Here is a 16,868-nt window from a genome sequence, read left to right on the forward strand (position 1 = left end):
AGAGAAAGCTTCTCATTTATGGCAATGCTTGCAAGAGCCTTGTTCTTGGTGGTCTTATCATCGTCACTTGAGGAAGCATCACTATCCCAAGTGACCACATATGAACCACCCTTCTTCTTCTTGAAGGTCATCTTGTACTTCTTTTCTTTCTTTTCCTTCTTGTCCTTCTTCTTGCTCTTCTTGTCATCATCATCATTGTCGCTATTGTATGGGCATTGAGCAACAAGATGATCCTTGCTTCCACACTTGAAGCACCTTCTTGATTCTTCCTTGTTCTTGGATGAAGACTTCTTCCTTCTAGCATGGTATCCCTTCTTCACCATGAACTTGCCAAATCTCTTGACAAAGAGAGCCATCTTCTCATCATCATCATCATCATCATCATCATCATCATCATCATCATCATCATCATCATCATCTCATGAACTATCATCTTCACTTGATGTATCTTGCTTGGCCTTGCCCTTGGATGATGAACCGGCTTTGAATGTCACACTCTTCTTCTTCTCATCCTTCTTCTCTTTGTTCTTTTCTTCCTTCTCATCATCATCTCTATAAGCATCATCGGTCATGATATCTTCTAAAATTTGGTTTGGTGTCATGGTGTCTAAACCAGTCCTCACTAGCAAGATGACCAACATGCCAAATCTTGCGGGTAAGCATCTCAAGAACTTATGGGAGAAGTCCTTGTCCTCCACCTTCTCATCAAGTGTTTTGAGATCATTGACAAGCACTTCCATCCGATGAAACATGTCCAGCACACTCTCATCTTCCTTCATCTTGAAGCTTCATGAGCCATCTCAATGTATGCCTTTGCACCCTTTATTGCCTTGGTGCCCTCAAATGATTCTTCCAACTTCTTCCAAGCTTCATGAGCCATCTCAATGTTCTTGATTTGCTCAAATGTTCTCTCATCAATAGCATCATGAATAGCACTAAGAGCAATATCATTGTTTTGGAGAAGCACTTCTTCGACTGTGGTAGGATTCTCCAGATCGGCTATCTCAATTTTGGTCTCCACCACCTTCCACACTCTTCTATTGATTGACTTGATATGAGTGGTCATCTTTGACTTCCAATATGGATAATTTGTGCCATCAAATTGGGGTGGCTTCTTGGTGTTGTTGATTTGAGCCATGTTGACACCGAAGGTTGTTAAGTCTTAAATCATAGTGACCACGGCTCTAATGCCACTTTAAAGGTCCTAATGGCTAGAGAGGGTGAATAGCCTATAAAAATTTATACAATAACACTATGCAAAGTGGTTAGACAAATATGAGACAAAGCGAATGTTACGCTAGCCTTCTAAGAATGCAAGCCACTACCATAATTCTAGTTACTATTGTCTATAAGCACTCAAAGGCTATGTCACTACACTAAATTAGTGTGCTCTCAAAGACTAACTAAAGAGCCTTACTAACCACTAGACATGACTCTTGTTTGCCCTCAAAACTAGCTACACTAAAGGGCCAAGCTACACTAAGAAATGTAAATACGCAGGAAGGATGGAGTGTTATACCGCCGTATAGAGGAATGAGCCAATCACCAAAGAAGCCAATTAATCATAAGAATGAATACCAATGAAGACCAATCACCTCGGAATCAAATGATGACACAATGATTTTTTACTGAGGTTCACTTGCTTGCCAGCAAGCTAGCCCTTGTTGTGGCGATTCACTCACTTGGAGGTTCACACGCTAATTGGCATCACACGCCAAACCCTCAATAGGGTGCCATACAACCAACACAAGATGAGGATCACACAAGCCATGCGCAATCCACTAGAGTTGTCTTTCATGATCTCCCACGGGGAAGCACAAGAACCCCTCACAATGTCGACGTTCGGAGCCAGCAACAATCACCAATAGTCGCTCAACAATCCACCAATCACTGGGCCATCTAGGTGTTGGCAAACACTAAGAGTAACAAGAACTCCACCAGCCCAAATCACCCAACTAGTGCCACAAGATGCTAGAACACTAATCAATGCACTAGAGGCTCTCCAAACTCACTCAAGATGATGAAATTAAGTGTGCTAGTGAGTGGAGTGGTGTGATCAGCTCTCAAAGGGTGTATGCAGCTGTTAGAAGTGCCAAGAGAGTGGCCAAGGCTGGCCACTAGCTCTATTTATAAGCCCACAAGCAAATAGAGTCGTTACCCCTTTGTGTCAGCTTCTGCGGGGTCACCGAACATGTCGGTGTGGCACCAGACATGGGGTGGTGGTGCCCCCCGACCAACACCCCAAAAACCATGCTCTCTGAAAAAATAGGGCAGTGCATCACCATGGGGTGGTGGTGACCGTTGCGGTGCCCAATTCTATAACCCCTGCTCTCTGTTGAAAAGGGGCGGTGCCACTGGATAGGGGTGGTGGTGCCACCGGCGGTGCACCGTTGCACCTAGGGCAGTGTACACCATTGCTAGCGGTGCTAGCCCTAGCTCCAGCCCTTCTCGGCCATGTCCAGGTGGGCACTGCCCTAGGGGTGGTGGTACCCTCCAGAACACCTCCCTCTCGGTCACTACCACAGGGGTGGCGATGCACCATCACAAGGGTGGCAGTGCCCTCGGGCAGCAACACAAGCCTGGCTAGACCTCCTTTTCATCACCTTTTTTACCACCTTTGCAAATGTGCTAACACTCCAAGTGTTTCACCATCACATGCAAGTGTGTTAGCATTTTTCACAAACATTTTTCAAAGGTTAATCACTTCTCACCAAATGTGCACTAGGCCTAAAATGCAATGCAAGTATTTCAACACCTAGTGGCACTAGATGATTGAGTTGTCTGATAAGACCTCCCCTCTTAATAGTATGACCATCTATCCTAAATATGATCACACTCGCTAAGTGTCTCGATCACCAAACCAAAAAGCTCCTATTAAGTTTCACCTTTGCCTTGAGCTTTTTGTTTTTCTCTTTCTTTTTTTCCAAGTCCAAGCACTTGATCATCATGGTCACCACACCATCATCATGATCTTCACCACTGCTCCATCACTTGGAATAGTGCTACCTATCTCATGACCACTTTGATAAACTAGGTTAGCACTTAGGGTTTTATCCCATTGCTCCATCACTTGGAATAGTGCTACCTATCTCATGACCACTTTGATAAACTAGGTTAGCACTTAGGGTTTTATCAATTCACCAAAACCAAACTAGAGCTTTCACTCCGACAGTCACGTCTAGGCATAGGTCAGCACCCATGTCAATACCCAAACAAAAGAGTCGCAACAATTTGTTGTTGGGTAAAGACAAGTCTGGGCCGATGTGTATTAATGCTGAAAACCTAGCCCATGCTGCACCTATTGACTCCTTCTTACGCTGCTCAAAGCCGAGGATTGCCCTTGGTAGAGAGTCGATACAGGACATAGGAAAGAATGCAAGGTGAAACTTGTCTTTAAGTTCATCCTAGTCCCCATTCGTACTTTCTATGGCATGTGTGTACCATTGCTTCGCCTTCCCCATGAGAGAGAACTCGTGCAGATGATGGCAGGGGTTTTCATTATAGTACCTTGAGAAGGGTTGTGCTCGAACCATGGCTATTAAGCCAGGGTGGAGTTCATAGCCAGATGACTGGTTTGATTTTGAAGGTGGCTTAGGGAACTCCCCCTTTGAAGCTGGAAGGGTTGGATTTGGTGTAGGCTTCATGATGAAATATATTTTGTGTTTTTTATAAAAAGATAAGATAAAAATACAAATACAAGGACAAACTAGGTTCGAAGAAAATACGGCAACCGTTCACTGGCAACGGCGCCAAAAATGCTTGTTGGTATTTCTTAATGCATACAAAAATAATATGTAAGTGCACGGAATTACCGTTGTAGCACTTCACCTAGAAATATTTAGGGTATCATATTTTCCACAAGGAACAGAGGTACTCTTCTAGCTAGTTCATCCAAGGACAACACAAGGGTAGAATTAGCAGAGGTTGAAATGGATTCCTATGGTTTTACGATCTAAGGATAGATAAATACGACTCCTACTTGCTCACTTCGGGCACCAACTTACACCTGGTCTGCCAAGTGATATCGGCCTTCGCTCTACGTCGAACCCTGACATGGAGGAGTATGAGGGACAGATAGGGCTGTCACCACTTGCTGCCTACCCCTCAAACATGGGGAACAAAGCAAACAAAGATAGCTTCTAGCCTAGACAACATGTCTACGCTATCAACTATTACTCTAGCGTGCATGCAAGGGTTATTCGTCTCTATCAGAGCCCTTCTACTAGAGTACTTGCCACAAGGACGGACAACAAACCCATGAACAAGTAAGAGTATAGCTTAACTAGTCAAAGACTTTATACCAAAGGAACCATGAATACTCACTTAGCGGGAAAACCCGTTGAGGCACAAGTATCCGTTGAGGTACAAGGCGGGGAGACACCGACAAGCCCGTCTCTTCCCCAAACTCTCCCTCACATCTCTCCCTTATAACTCCAGCTAGCTACTAGGGTCTAAGCCCTTTGAAGTGTTGCTCTAACTCAAGTGAGGAGTGCTCTTCTTCCTTGTTGTGTTGTCTGTAATGAGGAGGGGGAGGCCTCCTTTTATAGGTGGAGTAAGGCGGTGTGTGCTATATTTGGCGTGAAGCCTGGTCTCCATCGCCTCTGCATGGCGCCATGTGACCGCCATTCGAAGGAGCGGTAGAGAGGCACCAGGGAGGGGGCGGGCGACCCCAGGGGTCGGTCGACCCCTGACCAAGCCCTCTCACCACTACCTTCGTTTGGTGGGTCTCTGGGGGTGTGTAGGCCATGCCCTTGAAGTTTTACGCCAATTGGAGATCATTTGATTTGGGTTTGGGCTCTCTTTTTCCACATGGCTAGGCCCTGATTTGGCTTGGTACTGGGCCTTCTTCTTCTGGGCTCTTTTTGCTTTGTACAATATTGTGTCATACTTTGTTTCTTTGCACAATTGGAATGTATTTTCCATGGATTCTACGAATGCCCTCCTGCAAATGGTCAAACACCAAAACTTGTGGAGATTGTTAGTTCTAAAACCCTATGTCTAAGCTTGGTGTTTATTTTAGCAGTTGTTATTTGATAGTTGGCTGTTAGAAATGTGAGTTAAGCACCGCCAATAGAGCTCTTAGTGAGTAGTGACTTAGCTCTTGAGTGTGCCTAGTGATCATAGCAACTAGAATTGTTGGAATATGTGGCTTGCAACCCTTGTAGAGCTAGAGTGAATTGCATTACGCCGTTTGTTATACTAATCAATTACTCTAGTGCTTTGTAGAGTTTTTAAATAGGCTATTCACCCCCCTCTAGCCATATTAGGACCTTTCACCTGCCACTACAAGCCATCCAGTTTAGTCCTATATAGTGCCTGTCAAAAGAAAATATACATAACAACTGATCACATAAAGTACTTTTATGCTTAGAAAAAATAAAAGAATTTTGCACTTATGGTAATCTGGGAGAAAAAAGAGTGATTCTAGTTCAAGCGCTACTGCATTGTTAATTAACGTAATCACATGCAGGAGGGTCTATGTTTTGCCATCCAAAAGCGCTACACAAAGACCAAAAATAAAATTTCTTTATATAAAATGCAAGCATATAAGCCAGAGATGTAATCAATCTTACATGACATGAGGGAGCTTAGTGAAGTGAAATTTCGTTAGTTTCATTTACTGTCTACAAGTCGTTTGTGTGATAAAAGGCGACATCACTGGCTTGCTTCTGATGTGGACATAGAACTGGAGGAGAGAAGACTAGATAGCGACAAGTAAATCGATGCTACATGCCTACATTTCATGCTTTGCATTTGTGCTGATTGCTTTTTTTTTATTGTGATAGGTTTCTAAACCACATTTATACATTATTAGAATGTTTTGGGAATTTTCTAGTTTTTTAGATTTTTTTTTTCATTTTTCTATAGCCAAATCTATTTTTTTGGAAGCATCTAGGGATATTTTCATGAGCTCTAAGTATTTTATTTGGATTTTTCATACCCTATTCTATCTTTAGAAAACTTTTCAGAATTTTTAAAACTTGGAGACATTTTATGTGGTTTAAAATCTTATCAAGTATTTACTGATTTTTAACTAAAAACGGTAAAACCACTGTAAAGTAGGATAAGAAGGTAATTTAAATAGTTTTGAGTGTTCAAGGAGTAAAAAGTCTAGTTTTGAAGTTCGGACTACAACAAAAGTTCATAGGAGTAGAATGAACTTTTTCCAAAATACAAAAGGGAAACACTGGCTAGTCGGAGACATATCCAGCCCATGTCGGCCCATGCGAGCCATCTAGTTTAGGGCCTCTCGAAAAGAAAGATATACATGAATTCTCGATCTTTCTTTCCCCGGCGTGGATCTCGCCGGCTTCTCTTCGCGTCCGGCGATCACCCGACACCGGAGGTGGAGAGGAGCCGGGGGATCGATGGCCGTTGTACATACCCACATCTAGTCTAGTTAGGTTAGGGTTAGTTTTCTTCGCATCAAGGTTGTCGATGTGGAGTCCAGCTGATCCCGGTGGCTCACGGTTGTGGCGTCCGGTTCTTTTGTCCCTCCATAACATCTCTGGCGGCTGCGGTAGTGATGGTGCGTCTTCCACAGATGGTGCTACTAGGTATGCTTACTCCTATATGGAGAAATCGGGTTGGATTATCCCTTCTGGGGTTGCTTTGTCGTTGTGTGATTTGGGATCGCCAGCAGTGCTTGTGGTGTTTGATCTCGTTTCTCTCGACGATGATATGGCCGGTGGCCATCATAGTTTGCTCGCGCGTTCAGTGCTCCATGTGCACATTGGCGAGTTCGGTGTGCCAATCATTGCGGCATTAAAACTGTATGTGTCTTCTTTGGACACTTCATTGAGGTGGGAATCGGCTTCAAGTTGCAAGCTCGGCGTTTCTCTCTTCCGGGGGCGGCATTTCGAGTGGTTTCTGGTTGCCGGTGACGAAGATGACCAGGAGACCTTTGCAAGGACTTGGATGTAGTTTTCTTTTTTATCAGTGCTGTCTTTGTTAGGGTGTTTGTGTAATCCATGTTATGAATAAATGAAATGCAACCCGGTTTTCTCAAAAAAAAAAGTTTTTTATGCTTGGAAGGAAAAAAAACACAAGAATCCTACACGTACGGTACTCCGAGATGAAAACAGAACTGTTTAAGGGCGGATGCGCGGCAATCACATGTGGGAGGGTCTGGTTTCATTTACCACTCACAAGCCATTTGTCGTCCCTTTTCTTCATTTGGAAATTCTCTTCCTGTGACTTTGCATTTCTCAAAAGTTAAAAATTATATGCATATATAACTTTATGAATAACCTTTTCTGGACAAACTTCTTAGCTTTACAAATAACTTACATGAGGTTTTCGTTATTCAACCACATCTAGGACGCCAGGACAAGTTATTACTCATAGGTTATTTGTTTTTCCACATAAACAAACTTGTGTAGAAAATTTTTAGAGAATTCATTTCTTTTTTGAAAAATAATACAACTCTAGCTACTGACTTTCCTAGAAAAACTTATCAAATAACTTCTAAAAAACCCCATATACCTTTTTGAATAAGTTTTTTTTGTTCAATTAAACTTAAAAAAATGTGTGTGTAAAAGGGAAAAAAGAAAAGAACGAAAAGGCAAAGGACACTAGCCACCCCTTAGTAAAACAATATTATGCTCTCTAGTGCTTCTATCATAAAGGCATTGTTTAGCGTTGGGCACTTCAAGTAAGAAGCCAGAGAAACCAAAGCTGAAGCCCTTAAAGAAGCACCGCCAAACAAGGTTGAAACTAGATTTCTAGTGCAAGACTGGCCTCTAGTACAGTGGTTAAAGCCTTAACGGCACGTGGGTTTTTGAGGCACCTCTACCCATACACTTGGATTGTAATCTTGCTGATTATTAAGCAATGATGTGCCTAATTCCAAAAAAGAAATAATGTTGCATGTTAATTTTCATTAGCAAGAGAGGAAGGAGAGTGAGAATAACCTGAAACTTTCAAAGGAATTTGTAACATGAGGTTTGAATTCCTCCAAAATATGGAGGAAACTTTCATAAGTTTCTTCGAAGCAATCCTTCAGTCTAAACATCACGTATGCACGTTTCCCGTAAGATTGATTTCTTTGTGCCAAAGACGTCCTACACAAGGGTCTCTGAGCCTAATAAGCTTTCCCACATGCTCTTGCTTCGCATTGGTGTTAATCTTTACTGCGTCGCGAAGTATTGGAGTCATGTTTTCCCGTAAAAGTATGTCAATCACCAATATGGGAAAATGTCGACTCATGATGCTCCTTCTTGAGTGATACTCCTTAAATATAATCTAAGACTGAATTCAAACATAAATGGTTCCATAGTGTAGTGGTTAGCACTCCAGACTTTGAATCTGGCGACCCGGGTTCGAATCCCGGTGGGACCTCTTTTTGTTTTTAATTAAAACGAGTATTAAGCTTACCTCTCGTCAACGGTGGGACCTCCTTTTGTTTTTATTAAAACACGAGTATTAAGCTTACCTCTCGTCAACTGTTCTTAGCTTACCTCTCTTCAACGGTTCAAATCTATACCCAGCTAAACCTGAGTACGTAGTCTGTCCTTCGTTTAGAGCAAGTTTAATAATACAGCTAGCAAGCTGGCTGTAAGATTTATTGTAGCCTTCTCTCAGCCCACTCATATAGTAGTTGGCTCTTTACAGTTAATACATGGCCCACTTATCTCTCTCACAGACTTTATTGGTTCTTGTGCCCAAGCCAGCTGTAAGCTTACAGCCCGCTTCTCCTCTTTCTCCTCCCCTCTCTCCTCCACCTCAGCATTTAGTCGGCTTACAGTCTGCTATTATACTTGCTCTTATAGCTCGTTTATTTATAGCGCACAGACAAACTGATTTGAGTTCAGAAGAATGTTTTAGGTGAATGTCTCCATTTGTGTCATTGTGCTTTAATTCCTGGTGTTCTGTTTCTCTTCCTGTACTAGTTTTGTCATTTTACGAGGATGGAAGTTGTGCGCACGATGCAAACACTTGCGAGTTGCAACTTGCAAGGGGGTCAATTACTAGAATAGCAAGTTTTTAAAAAAAAAAAACTAGAATAGCAGTTAATCGCGTCATCTGCTGATGGCCATTACACGTGTATATATAGCCATACTGAAACAACTCGTACTCATTCAGTATTGAAAACTATAGCATTTACTAAGCTCCTTGTGTTTCCCTCTAGAGGAGCAGTGCTGACTTGAAATGCATACAGCGAATCTGCAGTCACGAGCAGCCAAGTGGCAGCCAAACGACCAGAACCAGTATAAATCTCCTTGCTGCAACAAGGCATCGACAGCTGCATTCTTAACTTGTGCCTCGCAATATGAAACTCTCGTTTTGTACCTTCTCGATCGTTAAACGCACTCGGAAGATAATTATTGGATGACATTAACAGACCCAGCGGCAGCGGGGAACAGGGACGTGACGATGATCGGCTCCACATGCGCTAGCGCCTTCCTGGCCCATGAGGCCATGAGTATCTATTCAATCTCTAGATGTAATTAATATTTTACACATACAAGCTGTTCAATCTCTAGAAATCATTTCTCCAAGGGTCTCAGATATAACACATGAATGTTATGTTACAAAGTGCCGAATAATTACAATGGTATAAGCTTGAGGAAACCCAATTCTCAAGTGCAAGTCCAAAAATTTCAAGGGTGCAAGAGAAATACAGGGAGCTCATGCATAGCTCTGCAACAATATCTAAACCTCGACCCTGGGGCACGTGAAAATGAGGATAAGGAAAAATTTCTCATCAGATGTTATCCCCTCAAAATAACTCTGCAGCCTCAGGATCAACACCTTGAATTCAAGCCAGCTCAGATAGCTGCTATACTGTCAGTCCTCATGGGCTCTTCCTCTTCTTGGCTGATGATCCTCCTCGCCTTGCGCAGAAAAATACATCAAAACAACAAGAACGGCAACCAAGAAAACGAGAATGTATACCGCATTAAGGCCGAGCAGTGTTGGGGAACCACGACCCACTTTCTTCTTTATTGTTCTTCCTTCCCTATATCCATCTAGAAAACGACTAACTTGGGATCCATAGTCACCTTCTCTGAGACTCTCTGAACCCTCAACCTAAAAGGAAAAGCAACTACATTTCAATCTGTAGTAAATAGACAAGCGAGATGGAGATGTCAAGTTTATCTATGGCTAGGCATTTGAGTTGCAACTTGCAAGTGAAGAAAAAAGATGTATAACAGTGTAGCACATGTGATGCGTGTATGAACTGATACATAACAATGTAGCATGTTGAAACATAAATTACTTTTTCTATGTGGGTTCAAATATACAGTAGATAAAAACTAAAAGCAGTAAGAAAAGTCTACTTACCACTTCATACTCCTCTTTTGTGTCCCAGACAATAATCTTCGGCAGCTGCGGAACCTTCACATCAAAAGTCTCGGTGAATTCCTCCCATTGCTTGACTCCCACATATCCGAACACTAAATCATGGTTTGCATTGGCCGCAGACCTCAACACTTTTATTAGTTGTGGAGAATTTTCATCTGACTCATCCTCCAAAATTGTAAGAACAACTTTCCTCCCATCATCTTTCAATAACTTCACTGTCTCTCTATCTACGGGCACAGTTACAGGCAGTAGGGATTGCCTTATAAAATCTTCCAAAAATGTTCCTGCATCCAAAACAACTATTGATATTACCATCAAGCTGGAAAAGTTATGCACTGCAATTGATGATAGGAAAATCACATAAGTATATACACTGTGTCACACCAAGTCAATCACACATTTGCATCACTAGAAATATCAAAGAGTATAGGATAAACAGTAGGAATGACAATTGATGATTAAGGAAATAAACGATTTTTTTCCTCTAACCACCCAGTCACCCACACATCAGGAGCACAAAGAGAGTGTTATCCCATACCCTCAAATGGACCATAGAATACACTGTGCTCATTATATTTTGGGTTAACAGAAACCAATGCCGGAAACTTGTCAAAATCATACACAACCATCATATCCTCGGAGAAATCCTTGGCTATTGAAAACCATGCTTTCTTCTTGTACTTTGCTCCATATTCAACAATCAATGACTCATCCATTCCAAACCCAATAAACAATGGAAAATTGATGCCAGCTGCTTCAACAAAGCCTTTAATTGACGAGTCTGACTCAAGCACAGAAACATCAGGTGCAACAAGCTTCTTAAGGTTCTCAACTAGCAAATCAGCCTTCCTTGAACCTGTGTACTCTGAAAGTACTCCATGGTCAAAAAGAATCAAAGTAGGGAACCCACTGCATCCAGAGAAACACAAAGGTAAGACACCCTTTGCACACTCCCGTTTGGTAACTGAAATGCTCAAGTGAATCAGGTGACTTACTCTACCCCGTATTTAGAGCCGAGCTTCCTATATTTGTCGGCATTTACTTTAGCCACAACGACAGGCGTGCTCAGTCCAGCCAGCGCCACAGCAGCCTCATCTAACTGCAGAAGACAACCGTACGAATGGTCATCAGTTCACTTCAATTTCAACAGAAATGACCACAGCCATTGCATTACCCTGTTCCAATTTAACAGAAAGAAGGGGGTAGCAGATGGATGAGCTGATGACTCTGATTTGATCCGCAACCACTGGAGAATTCAGATGGCATTAGGAATCAATCGCTTATTTAGGGCGAACATAGTTCAATGATCTGCGTTTCCCGGCTCTAATCACACCTTGCCAAGATATCCCAAACGTTGCTATCAGCTAGGAAGATTCGGATGGTGTTGAGAGACGATTTACATCACTTTGCTACGCTTGGCTAGCGAACCACTAAGTAAGCAGGCCTTGAGTAGAGACGAGGCATCGGTTACCTGCGGGGCGAGGCGCTTGCAGTGGCCGCACCAGGGAGCGTAGAAATCGACGAAGAGGAAGTCAGCTGCGCGCACCGCCGCCTCGAAGTTGCTCTCGTCAAGCTCCAGCACGCTCCCGTCCCGAGGGATCTCGAACTCCGCCGGCTCCCCTCCGCCTCCGTTACTGGCTACGCAGCAGCTCTGCGGCCGCAGAACTAAGATGACGAGGAAGAGGAGGAGAGGAAGCAGCACCCGACGCAGCGCCATCGCCATGGGTACGCTCCGCTCCGCTTGATTCGATCTCGCCGCCTCACCTTTCGAACTCAACTGCGGCCTAACAGTCTATATAACGCAGAAGACGCTTGCTGCCGGAGAAGACGTAACTTCACGACTTGTAAAGCGCAAAGCATAGAGAGACGTAATAAAACCATAAAAGAGCATGTTCTCAGGCGTTACAGAAAAAAACAGAATGAAAAGTTTGCAAGAGTTGAGATCTGAGAGCTCACAGGGAGACTGTCAGCTCAAAATTAACTGCATACCATGCTGCTGCAGCAGATGTAACACATTCCATACATTCAAGAATGGAAAACCGGGGAAGCAAAATCAGAAAGGATAACAATATGCTTTCTGTGAGTTCCACATCTTGGAAAAGTTCAAGACATCGTATTATTAACAGATATATCGGTATTCCTACATCAAAATCCAATTAGCGCAGAGAGCAAACCTGCAGCAAGAGAAAATAGAGAAATGGCCAAGCAAAACTGAAGCTCCAGCCTGAACTTCTGAAAATGCTATGGGGCAAATGGGAAAAGAAATTTCGTGGACAGGTATGTTTTGATTATGCAGATGCAGTCTTCTTCTGCTGGAAAACAACTGCATACACAGGGACTCCAACACCAGTGCCCACCGCAGCCAGCACGGCGAGGGACACCTTAAGCTGCTGGTGCTTCATCCTGTGCAGGTTGTACATGTGCTTGGCGTGGACGTAGTATGGCTCATCATGAGCATGCGCCCCCATCCTCCTTACGCCAGTAGATTGGAATGCACGAGAAGCTGAGAAATACGACATGGTGTGAGAGAAGTAGAAGAATAGGAGCTACAGCACACAGGAAGGCTAGACGTACTGCATGAAAAGTTTTGAGATTGAGAATATGGAAACTCCAGAAATGTAATTATCAAAATGCATGTCACATAAAAGATTTCCATATCCAAAGAGTACACTCATGCTGCAAGTTGCTTTGCCAACTCTAATAATGTCGTACAGAGACAAAGGTAACCATTTCAACTTTCACACTGATAATGTAATGAACCAACGCTACCATATGATTAACATAATGATGGCCATTGCATACGGATTGGTGAACTTTAAAAATTTGTACACAGGTAATATGACTGATACTGCCCATGCATTTAAAGGCTGATGAAGAGTCCAGATTAGTTACATGGAGAAGAGAGGCAGTTGATCCCAATAACATGGCAAGTGGGCATTGTGACAGAGAAACAAGAATGTTGACAATGAATAGTGCGTTTGAAGTAATGCAAAACTGACAGTATGATTTGAATATTACAAATTTAATGTAATTTTCTTTTCCACATGATCTCGATCAACACATCCATACAAAATAGGACAGCTATAACTATTCTACACCACATTTGACAACATATAATCCATGGATAACGCATCATTGCAGCTGCTTTGAAGCTGGAGCTTGTGTGTTATATAGGCTCAGAAAATTCTAACCATTATTGGCAAAGGAACCCAATCAAACCTAGAACTATGAACTACCAACACCAACACGCAAGAGAATAACAAAAAGGTAGCAAGAGAGTTGGCAAAGCAAGACAAATGGTTATACAGGCTGTAGAGCTCCGAACAAATGCAAGACAACATATTCATTTTAATAGTAGCATTTGCCACCATTGTTAACAGGCAAGGGCACAAATTAGGCACCCATCCAATGCAACAATGCAAGCAGAAAACATCAGAGTTCGTGCAGTTCGATTCTGACAGAAACGAATTGCAATCTACAGCCATGTCGGGAATTAAACATGAACCCCAGAATCATCTCCGCGGCTGGAGCGTTGGAGCAATCTTGCTTTTTGCAAGAGCTCCGTATTTGCTCCAGATCAAAATACATGCTAAATTGCTAACCAAAACGGCTGCACGCTTCGCAAATGCTAGTCATATTTTCCCTGCAAAGTCGAAGCGAGCATCTAAACTTTGCCACGCAAATCTAGCACCGCGCGAAATGGATCCTTTCGGATGCGACGAATGCGTCAGATCTAATAGGGCAACGAGGCAATCGGATCGCATGACAGAAAGACCCCGATCGGATCGCGGCGCGGGTGAGCGGAGGGTAAGGGTGCGCGGGTCTTACCGGGTGCTGAGGCGGCCTCGGCGCCTGCGGCGAGGAGTGGGAGGCCGGAGCGCGCGCCGCGGCTGAGCGCCGCCGTCGCCATCGTCGCGTTCCTCTTGGTCGTCGCCGGCGGTGAGGTTCGAGGCCTCGGGAGACGAGCGCGTGCGCGAGCAAAAGGGAATGGACAAAAGTCAGAGCAGGAAAGTCAGTTTGGGTTGTGTAGCCTGTTGCATGGGCTGTGTGGGCTCTCTACCTGGGCCGGGCTAAACGTATTCAGCCTGTTCAGTTAGGGCTGAATCGTGGATTATTACTCCTGACTTCTAACTGAAAATTTACGATCGTTTATGACCATAACTTGGTTTGAGATCGTTTCATCACATAAATGGCCATGGTTTGTCAAGGTTTTATGTTGAGTGATTTTATCTTCAGGACCTGGTAGGACCTATGAGGCACAATTGTTATGAAATCTGGTGCTTTTCTTAGGTACCGTTTAGTTCATTTCCAATTTGCAAAATTTTTCAAGATTTCCCGTCACATCGAATCTTTGGACGTATGCATGAAGCATTAAATATAAATAAAAAATAAAACTAATTACATAGTTTAGACAAAATTCACGAGACGAATCTTTTAAGCCTAATTAGACTATGATTAGACACTAATTGTCAAATAACAACGAAAGTACTACAGTACCATTTCGCCAAAAAAATTGCAAACTAAACAAGGCCTTAGTTTCTAAGGTTGTCAAATCAAAGGTATTATATGTACGTTGACGTAGGCATGCTAATTGTTATGAATGTTTATTTCTTGTGGTGGCCTGTTTGTGGACATAACTGAATTATATGAGTACGTTTGGCTAGGTGGCCAACTCTTAGGCAGGCTCTAAGAAGCCACCTATGGAGTGTTGCCTGTCTATCCCGTTAACCAGGCCTCGATGGGCCACCGACCAGGCTGTATCCTGGCTAGCTGGGAACGTGGGGAGAGTCCGTTTCCAGCAAGCCTGGCTTGGCCAGCGCCTGGGGTCCGTTCGCGTCACCTCCCAGTTCGTGCTCGAGACGGCGCTTGGAGTTCCGGCGAGGGCGCAGGGAGCAGAGGCCGCCACCACGCGAGCTCCGGCGAGGGCGCAGGGAGCACAGGACGCCACCACACGAGCTTCCCGGCGCTGGAACTCCGCGATGGCCTCGAGCGCCGCTCGGCGGGCGTCGTCCAGGCCCGAGAGCGCAGACGGGGTGGCGCACCTCGCGCACCCACCGGTGGTGGTGCTCGGGCAGCTGGGGCGCCCATCGGCTGCCCGGCAGCGACGACGACGAGGCCGCCGTGCCCGTGATGTACAGCGCGCGCAGGATGTTCGCGGCGTCCGAGTGGCTACGCCAGGAGCTGCAGGAGCGCGACGACCTCGGCCGTGGCCCGCCCGTGCCAAGATCTGGGAGCTGCCGCACCTCCTTTCGCTCGGCGTGGGCAGATGATGCAGGGCTCACTGGTACCCCCCGCCCCGGCCTCACCATCGAGCGCGGCGTGGGCAGCTCGACGTCCGCCGGATTTTTAGGATTAGCAAATAGTTTTACCAAGTGTATATGAAATTTGTTATTTGCGGCGTATCCTAAAAATCTTTAGTTCCTTTCTAGTACTGTAATTGTCATCGGATTCTCCCTCGGCCTTTTCTGATCGATGGCTCCATGTGGCCAGGAGATACGGTGCTCGCGCCGATGGTGAGAGGCGCTCACGAAGTGTTTGATAAATTGTCTTCGAAAGGTGGTAAACTTATTGCAAAGAGAAGAGGTGACTCTATGACTAACCAACCAACCAAACCAGACTTAGATAGTATAAACAACCAAATAAGTTCATCTTAACTCGTTGCAGACAGTTTTAAGGTAGCCTGGCTTATTCCTAGCCAGATTAGAAGGGAGTCAGAGAACAAAACAGACCTTATATAACCCGTATCTTTTGTTCTCGCTTCTTGGCGGACATAAAACCTTTTAGAGCTAACACCCCTCATCTAAAACTCTAAACACTCGTTGAAGTCTCTCGCTTTTTCTTGTCAAGTACATAAGAGCATTGTTCTGGATGTCAATTGATATCAACAAACAGGATTTATATCTGAATGACAGTTCACACTACTACAGTATTTTTAACCGTGGCGAGTATTTTGGGTTAACCAATGCGGTTTTTGCAACCGTCTCGACCAAAAGGTCACGGTTAATCGTGGCTTAACTGAGACGGTTGTCCTAACCGTCTCGGTTAATCAATTATACGTGGCGGTCGGCTTTACACAACCGTCTCGGTTAATACATATTAACCGAGGCGGTTGTCTTAACATGCCCGCCTCGGTTAAGATTTTAACCGAGGCGGTTGATTAAAGACGCCCACTTCGGTTAAAGCATTAACCGAAGCGGTTGTTATTAAGTGCCCGCGCTCGGTTAATGGTTTCCATATTTAAAAAAATGTATTTTTAAATTAGAATTAGAATTTGAATTTGAATTTCGCTAATGCAAACACAAATAAAGCAGAAAATAGATGAAAAATATATATTACATCCATTCTTGTTCGAGGAACCAACATTTAAGTTATTACATTAGAGATGTCTTCGTCATTACAAACCCACATCATTCATACATGAGCAACTAAGGCCAGCCATACATATCAACTTTCATTGGGAAAGAGGTCCGGTAAAATGTAATCCGAGATTCATAACTAGTTGCTATAGTTTCTGATCCTCTCGAACTTCGGGTCCCACACTAAGTCGCCTTCCTTATTGA

At 43.9% G+C, this 16,868-nt stretch overlaps 2 protein-coding genes and 1 non-coding gene across 3 annotated transcripts; 1 reads left to right on the plus strand and 2 right to left on the minus strand.

Moving 5' to 3' along the window:
- Window positions 1-8,268: 8,268 nt before the first annotated feature.
- Window positions 8,269-8,340, plus strand: TRNAQ-UUG (transfer RNA glutamine (anticodon UUG)). The gene has a single exon. It is a non-coding gene; the product is annotated as a tRNA-Gln (tRNA).
- Window positions 8,341-9,496: 1,156 nt separating this feature from the next.
- LOC136463523 (protein disulfide isomerase-like 5-3) lies at window positions 9,497-12,208 on the minus strand. The gene is given in 6 exon segments (XM_066462510.1): window positions 9,497-9,948; window positions 9,951-10,032; window positions 10,288-10,592; window positions 10,847-11,217; window positions 11,304-11,407; window positions 11,780-12,208. Coding segments are annotated over 6 exon segments (1,161 nt in total). The 5' UTR covers window positions 12,032-12,208; the 3' UTR covers window positions 9,497-9,901.
- Window positions 12,209-12,382: 174 nt separating this feature from the next.
- Window positions 12,383-14,295, minus strand: LOC136463524 (uncharacterized). Its single transcript, XM_066462511.1, has 2 exons — window positions 14,137-14,295; window positions 12,383-12,811 (listed from the first exon to the last, which is right to left on the minus strand). Exons 1-2 carry the CDS (start codon window positions 14,216-14,218, stop codon window positions 12,597-12,599), a joined length of 297 nt encoding a protein of 98 aa, XP_066318608.1. The 5' UTR covers window positions 14,219-14,295; the 3' UTR covers window positions 12,383-12,596.
- Between the last annotated feature and the right edge of the window lie 2,573 nt (window positions 14,296-16,868).

The sequence above is a fragment of the Miscanthus floridulus genome, chromosome 7 (genome assembly GCF_019320115.1).
Source record: "Miscanthus floridulus cultivar M001 chromosome 7, ASM1932011v1, whole genome shotgun sequence".
Lineage (NCBI taxonomy): Eukaryota > Viridiplantae > Streptophyta > Magnoliopsida > Poales > Poaceae > Miscanthus > Miscanthus floridulus.